This window comes from Budorcas taxicolor, chromosome 13 (assembly GCF_023091745.1).
Source record: "Budorcas taxicolor isolate Tak-1 chromosome 13, Takin1.1, whole genome shotgun sequence".
Lineage (NCBI taxonomy): Eukaryota > Metazoa > Chordata > Mammalia > Artiodactyla > Bovidae > Budorcas > Budorcas taxicolor.
The window spans coordinates 17,873,231-17,881,005 of record NC_068922.1 but is presented as its reverse complement, the minus strand read 5'-3'; the positions used below and the strand labels follow the sequence as shown (position 1 = coordinate 17,881,005).

At 47.4% G+C, this 7,775-nt stretch overlaps 1 protein-coding gene across 1 annotated transcript in view; it reads left to right on the top strand.

Moving 5' to 3' along the window:
* Nucleotides 1-415: 415 nt before the first annotated feature.
* CCNY (cyclin Y) overlaps nt 416-7,775 on the top strand; it is a 107,428-nt gene continuing 100,068 nt past the window's right edge. Inside the window, exon 1 of the mRNA XM_052650734.1 lies at nt 416-622. Within this exon, the coding sequence (XP_052506694.1) occupies nt 469-622 (154 nt within the window). The 5' untranslated portion in view covers nt 416-468. The remainder of the gene's footprint in view (nt 623-7,775) is intronic.

The window sequence follows — 7,775 nt, the reverse complement described above, 5'->3', positions numbered from 1 at the left end:
GGGCCAGCAGGTGGGCGGGCGCGCGGAGGGCGCGCGGAGGGCGCGGGGGGCGGGGCCGGGCCCCAGCGTCCCCCGGGCCGCCCACGCCCGGGCCCAGCGCCGCGCCTCCCCGCCGCCCGCGTTCCGGTCGCCCACGGCCGCTCGCGTCCCCGCCGCCTGCTTTCGCCCCCGCCGCCTGCTTTCGCCCCCGCGTCTCCGCATCCCTAACGGCCGCGCCCCCTGAACCGGAACCGCTTGCGGCCGCCGGCGCAGAGCCGGGCCGATCGGGAAGCGGAGGAGGTTGCGCGGCGCCCGCCATGGCGGCGGCGGGGTGAGCCGGGCCGGGCGGCCGCAGTCGCGCGGGCGCGGGCGCTCCTCCGCCGCGGACAGGCCGCCGGGCCGGGCGAGGGGAGCCGGGCCGCCCATGGCGAGGCCGCGCCGCCGCCGCCGCTGCTGACCCGGGGCCGCGCCGGGGCCGGGGCGCCAGCCATGGGGAACACCGCCTCGTGCTGCGTGTCGTCCAGCCCCAAGCTCCGCAGGAATGCCCACTCGCGGCTGGAGTCCTGCCGGCCCGACGCCGACCTGAGCCGCGAGGACACGGGCTGCAACCTGCAGCACATCAGCGACCGGGAGAACATCGACGGTGAGGCGGGCGGGCGGGGGTCCCTCTGATTCCTCCGACGCCCCGCGCCGCCTGCGCGCTCGCCCCGCACCCCGCGCCCCGCCTGGCGGCCGTTGCTCTCGGCCGGTTACCGCGAGCGGACCGGGGTCTTCGCCCCGGAGAGCGGGCCGGGGCGGGGTCCAGGCCGGGCTCCGGTTGTCTGTCCGGCGGAGCTGCCTGTCGAGTTGCGCGCGGAAGGGTGAGCCTATCTGTATCCCGAGAGGCGAAGGAGATGGGGACCCTGGGCATGGCCGAGGACTGAATGCCTGGGTCGGCTCCCCGGAAACTGGCGAATTGAGCCCACTTGCTGGCCCTGACCCCATTTCTTTAAAAAACCAAAAAAAAAATCCCCACAGCCCTCCTCGCGAAATACCAACAACAAAAAGGATTTTGGGTGGGGGAATGTTGAGAGATTGCAGTCAAATAACGTCACCTGAATTCTTTAACATTTTTTTTTCTTTACAGTATTATCGCAGTGATTTGCAGACAGCTTTGGAATAAGTCCCCTTGTTTTTGCTTGAGGTTGAATTACAGTCCTGTGAATTTCTGAGTGATTTCAATGACTTCTGGACTAGGATTTGTAAAGGAAGTTAAGACTGATCGCTGCTCCTAGTAATGATTGTTGATTTTATTGGTCTTACAGTATTTTATTAGTACTGTTTTATCAATAAGCTTATGTGATTTAATATCTAATAGATGGGTAGTTTATGCATCAAACAGTTTATGTAATTTTCAACTTAAAAAATTTTGAAATTGGAAATATATTTTTATGAAATCTTGACTTTTTCTTTAAACCACCGATTCTTTTCACAGTTGATGTGGTTGAACTAATTTGAAAAAAATTTCTTGTGTGAATGAATTGGCACAACTCTGTCATAATTCATTCTTGTCGCTTTTAGAATGGCGCATTCCATCTAGTATGCAAAGCCAAATTTAAACTCTGCCACGGGGAAGAATTTTTTCATTGTTTGCCGTCATTTAATTTCTTGTAAATACTAAATTCATCTTTTTAGAACAACTTTATTAAATGGGTACCATATGTAAAGAGAGACTAACAAAATATCCGGTTTATAGTAGACAGTAAGTTAGGGTTCAGTATGACATTTCTAATGGTGTTATTTTAACTTCCATTGTGTTAACCTGGGCTTCCCTGGTTGTCTGGGTGCATGGGTGCGAAGTGGATTCAGTCCTGGCTGACTCTTTGTGACCCCCATGGAGTGTAGCCAGCCAGGCTCCTCTGTCCATGGGATTGTCCAGGCAAGAATACTGGAGTGGGTTACCATTTCCTTCTCCTGGGGATTTTCCTGACCCAGGGTGCAAACCCGAATTTCTTGAGTCTCCTGCATTGGCAGGCAGGTTCTTTACCACTAAGTAGCGCCAGCTGGGAAGCCCTCCCTGGTAGCTCAGTGGTAAAGAATCCCTGGGTGGGGAAGATCCCCTGGAGAAGGAAATGACAACCGACTCCAGTATTCTTGCCTGGGAAATCCCATGGACAGAGGAACATAGTGGGCTATAGTCCATGGGATCGAAAAGAGTGGGACATGAATGACGCAACTTAGCACACATGCACAGCAGAAAGGTATTAAGTCCCACTTGTTTCGATCACTTCTGTGGTGCCAAGCACCTGAAAGAAGTGTCCAGCATGTAATAAAGACTGAATAACCATTGTATTATAAAGGAATGAATTACTTTGTTGTAGAATATCGTTATTCATATACATTGTTGGAACATTGGAAATAACTTCTCCCTTGTGTTGTGTCCTGCTATTGGGTAGAGACATTGTTTTAAATAATGGATTAATGTAAAACAAAAGGAAGACTCGCATTTCTTAGACCCAGGCTGCATGCTGTTATGACTGTAATAAGGAAAGGGGAAAATAAAAGTAACTACAGCCAGCTATTTGGCAATAAGGTGTAGAAGGATTTTGCCAGAAAAATGTAGAATGATGTGTGTTCTTTCATTTGGAAGAAGTCGAAGTTTTGGTCATTTGTTTTTGAGGAAACATTTGAAAGATCAGCAGTTCTTGTTTTGGAGCTTTGGGATGGTTTGAGAGACTAGCAGAGCAGGTTAAGAGGATTTCTCATCTGGGCTGTAGTGTCTTCATTCCCCAGAACTCACTGGTTATGATGCTAATTTAAACCCAGAAGTCCTCATTCACTATTTAAATAATGTTCTGTCTACCGCATTCAGTCAGTAATATTTGTAGTTTACCTATTCAGCTGTTCTCAATGATTTCAGTTAGACCAGAAATCTAGGACTGGGCTTTGGCATGAGTATGTGTAAAGCTCTCCAGGTGATTCTGAGATGATACTGGTTTGAAAATCACTGGTTGAGGTGTCTTGGAATTGTCATTGTTGTTCAGAGGCATTTTCCATGGGAACTCATTGTGTCAGAAGCTGACAGAAGAAAATAGATTTGTTTAAGTTGTAGTGTATAGATATGTATATATATATTTGTATTTTAACTTCTGATTGTTAGACGATTAAACTTTTAAAAACTGCGTCTCAAGAGTTCTTAATTTTAGTACATAACAAAAGCTGAAGTGCCTAAGTACCATATTTCTTCTGTCCTGAAAGACCTTCCAGTTAGCTAGACTTGGAAGATTCAGAGAAATTCATAGAGCTTGGTTAGCTTAGTTTCTTTAGAGCACCAAGGATACTAGGTTCACGTTTTCCACACCCAAACACAGCAGGTAATGTTTGTCTGTAGAATTTCAATGATTGTATTAGGCTTCCATGACGTCCAAGGGGAACGTGCCTCCTTTTATATTTGGTGTACGCTATCCACTGGAGGAGGGAATGGCTACCCACTCCAGTATTCTTGCCTGGAGAATCCCATGGACAGAGGAGCCTGGAGGGCTACAGTCCATGGGGTTGCAAAGAGTCGGACATGATTGAGCAGTTGACACACAATGTTAGGTTATTCCTGTCTTAGAAATTTATGTTAGACTCATTAGATAAGAAAATGAATGAGTTACTAAATGAAATAAATGTTACTAAGTAAATGTTTAAGAGTCCCTTGGACTGCAGGGAGATCCAATCAGTCCATTCTAAAGGAGATCAGTCCTGGGTGTTCTTTGGAAGGACTGATGCTAAAGCTGAAACTCCAGTACTTTGGCTACCTCATGCGAAGAGTTGACTCATTGGGAAAGACTGATGCTGGGAGGGATTGGGGACATGAGGAGAAGGGGATGACAGAGGATGAGAAGGCTGGATGGCATCACCGAGTCGATGGACATGAGTTTGGGTGAACTCCGGGAGTTGGTGATGGACAGGGAGGCTTGGTGTGCTGCAGTTAAGGGGGTCGCAAAGAGTCCGAGGGACTGAAACTGAACTGAAAGAAATGTTACTTCTTATAAAGTTATTTTGAGATCAAGAAGTAACAGAAACACTTAGCAACAATGATGATAACAAAGTATAGCACTTACATGTTACTTGAGATCAGCTCATTCATTTAGTAACATTTAGTCACATTTAGTGACAGTAACATTTCATTTAGTAACTCATTCATTTAGTAACATTTAGTCACAGTAACCTTGGGGATAATGTCATCCTTACTTTAGGACCAGAAGCAAAGGAGAGAGGAGAAATGACTTGCCCAAAGCCATGGAGCCATTAAATTACAAGTGGAAACTTTCCAGTGTTGCTTGACTAGCCATCAGATAGTAACTAGGCTGGGCTTGCCTTCTTGGGTAGGCTGTGGGTCACCGGGTCATATCTGTGGTTTCTCTTCTTCCGTCTGTAACAACTGGTCTTACCTGATGGGACCGTTTTTTATGGAAGAAGAAGAGGAGGAAGGGACTAAAGAGAATTTAAAATTCAGTGAGGCCAAATAAATCAGGATAATTATAATACCTGTACCTGGTGTGTCAGTTTGGGTTGACAAACTCAAATCTTAAAATGATTGAGAGCCACTTCATCCAGGGACTAGCTGTCATCCTGGACCACCCTATCACTTCCTCATCTCCTGTTCAGTCTGCTGGGCAGCATGACTCTGCCTTCAAAGTACATCCAGAGGGACTCCCCTAGTGGCCCAGTGGCTAAGACTCCACACTCCCAGTGCAGGGGATCAGGCTTGATCAGTCGTCAGGGAACCAGATCCCACTGACAGCAATGAAGATCAACGACTCTGCATGCCACAACTAAGACCTGGTGCAGAATCTGACCACTCTAAAACCTCTCCTGCTGTTGCCATGTAATGAGCCCGACTGGTCTCCCTGCCTCTCTCCAAGCTTACCCACCGCAGTCTGTTCTCAGCACTGCTGCTGCACTGAGATCCTTCTGAGAACTTTTAACACATCACTCCTCTGCTTAGAAAGCTGCAGCGACTCCTTCTGTCACATAGAATAAAAGTCTTACAGTGAATTTGACAACGCAGGCCTTCCAGTGGGCCCCAGGGTCCTTTGTAATCTGCGTGCCTGCCTACCTGCCTCAGTCACTTGCTCTTTGCAGCCACACTGGCCCCTTCCGTGCTGTTCCTTGAACACATCAGACATGCAGTTGCCTCAGGACCTTTGCTCTGTCACTCTGCCTGGAGTTCTCTTCTCCATGTGTGCTCTTGGCTAGCTAGCTTCCTCACCACTTTCAGTCTCAATTCAGGCCTCACTTTTCAGTGAATCCTTCCCAGACACCCCACTAGACACCCCTCTTGTCACCCCATCAGCAATCCTAATATGCCTTTTGTGCACCACCGTTTTTCTTTATTGCATATCAGCTATAGTGCATTGTATATGTTCTTGTACCACTGCACCACTTGCGAAGCCCCTTTTCGTGCATACAGCTGTAACCATGACTATTTCCACTTACTTTAGCGTGTAAGTTCTAATAGAACTCTTTTATTCATTGATGTAACGCACACGCTTACAATAGTGGGTTGTCTGATACCTTGCAGACATGCTCTATGTGTTGAATGCGTGACGCCACCTGCTGAAGGACATCAGTCAGAGCATCAGCGTGTGTGTTTACTGAGAGGAAGCAGAGAATGTGTAAGACTTGTAGTAATGAAAGCAGATTGGGATAGGAAACTTTTTGTTTGGTGTGCGTTTCTACCTGAGAGGTAAGCAGATAGGGTCATGTCCTGAAAATGAAACTTAAGAAAGATTTCAAAGCATATAGCGAAAGAAAAAACACCCAAACGAAAGGAAACTGAAAGGAAACCGTGGCTAGTGGCAATCTGTTTAACAGCAAGATACTGTTCAGTCTTCTTTCCTTGTCTGTTTAGATGAATGACTTTAGCTGTCTCACATCTTTGAGGATCAAAAAGAGTCTCAAATGCTTAACACACCAAAAAGTACTAGATAAGCATTTTTGATTAGGGACACAGCCACTCACGGTGATTTTCATGTATTTAATGTGAAGTGTGTTCTGGGCTGTACAGCGCTGATACCTGAACCACTCATCTCAGGCACGGGAGGTGCACAGGAGAGTCCAGTGTGTAAACTCCAGGGACTGCAGTGCCTGTTGGGGAGTATTAGCCTGGACTCCTGCAGTCAGTTTCCATGCTGTGTGCAGCCTATGGAAGTTCATCTCTTATGCATTCTTTTTCTCGGGCTTTAACTCACTTTAACCTTTCGAGTTTGATGGGCAAAACCATGCCAGTAGACTTTGCTTCCAAACTAAAATTTATTAGCAGTGCTGCCTGCGAGGTTGTGAAGATGCCCTGACCAAGTGTGGGCTGACCGCATACAGGTGGCTCCCTGACCACCACCCCGCTCACTTATTTTCCTATCTGATTAAGAGTAGGGGATCGTTTGCTCCCATCCCCTCATGCTCTGCATGAGGAAACTGAATCTTGGAGAGGTGCTGTCTCTTGCCCTGGTCTTGCAGATTCTGGACAAGGGCAGTGAATCTCTTCATGTCTTTGTCTTCATTTTCCAGGAGAGGTAATCGAGTCTTAAAGGTTAAGATAGTTGCTCGAGTTTCCGCAGCTGGTTAGTGGCAGAGTTGGAGTCCAGCCTGCCCTCACTTGGTAGAGGATCCCACCTCAGCTGCCCTGTGCCTGCTAATTCGAGGTGGGGGGTGGTCTGTGCCTGGCCCACACTTGCCTTGTTTTCAGAGATTCAGTTGTTGCCTGTGCACTTTTGACTAGCTGTATTTGTGATTAGGATTTTTACTTTTCTGCTCCTTTTTGAGAGGAGTGCGTATTAAATAATTCTGTGAAATAATATTGAATAGATTTTCTCACCCTTTTCTACAAAGCTGATTGTCTCTATCCTCTTGAGATGAATTGCTTTCACATTTCTGGCTAGATGAAACTTAACAACACAAAGATGAAATCCATTCCTACTCAGGAAAGGGCAGAACCAAAAAGAAAAATATGGGAGACAAGCCACGTGAGCAGTTTTGAAATCTTGTTTTAATCATGCAGGGTCAGAGATGTAGCTCCAAGTTTATAGTGTTGGACTTGTCTGTAAGGAAGCAGTGTTTGGTATTTTTCACAAGAGAGCTATTGACAGTGTTACACTTGTCACACTTCAAAGTACAAATCCCTTAACGATTCAACATCTGGGCGCCCAGGGTAAGTGCATGGCACCAGCAGCTGATGTCAGGGCCTCTCGTGTTTTCAGCAGAGAGCTAGAAGGAAAGAGAGAGCTCACTCTCTCTGCAGCCTTTGCGTCATCGTGAAATGTTGAGTTTGTGGCTGCGAGTCTTGGGTAGGAGATCGTTTCCTCTCTGTGCTCTGAGACTCACTGTTAGCCTGTCCTACCTTTCTGGGAGAAGAGGGAGGGCTCTTCTCTGAATGTTTTTCAGAATATGCCTCTGGCTATGTGAAGTGGGTGGAGGGTGAAGAGCCCAGAAGTCAGGAGTCTGCACTCTGGCCATGACCCCACCTTGGCTATGGATCATCTGTCCTACTGAGCCTCACTGCATCTCTGCTTAAACATACTGCCTTGACATGTGACCTGAGGAACCTGAAATTAGACTAAGATGGTTAATAAACCAGAGGTGCTAGATGGATATATGTTGTTATGAACGTAGCGTTCAGGCTGATTTTCTTGAATTAAATATGCAGTGAGTGGTAAGAGCTACAGCAGCCTGTGTATGAACTTGCTGTAGCCAGAGAAGCCAGCAGCCAGAGGGCTTGTCCTGCAAACACATCGAGGGTTCAAGGCAGTCCTGGAAGGATAAGTGGAGTT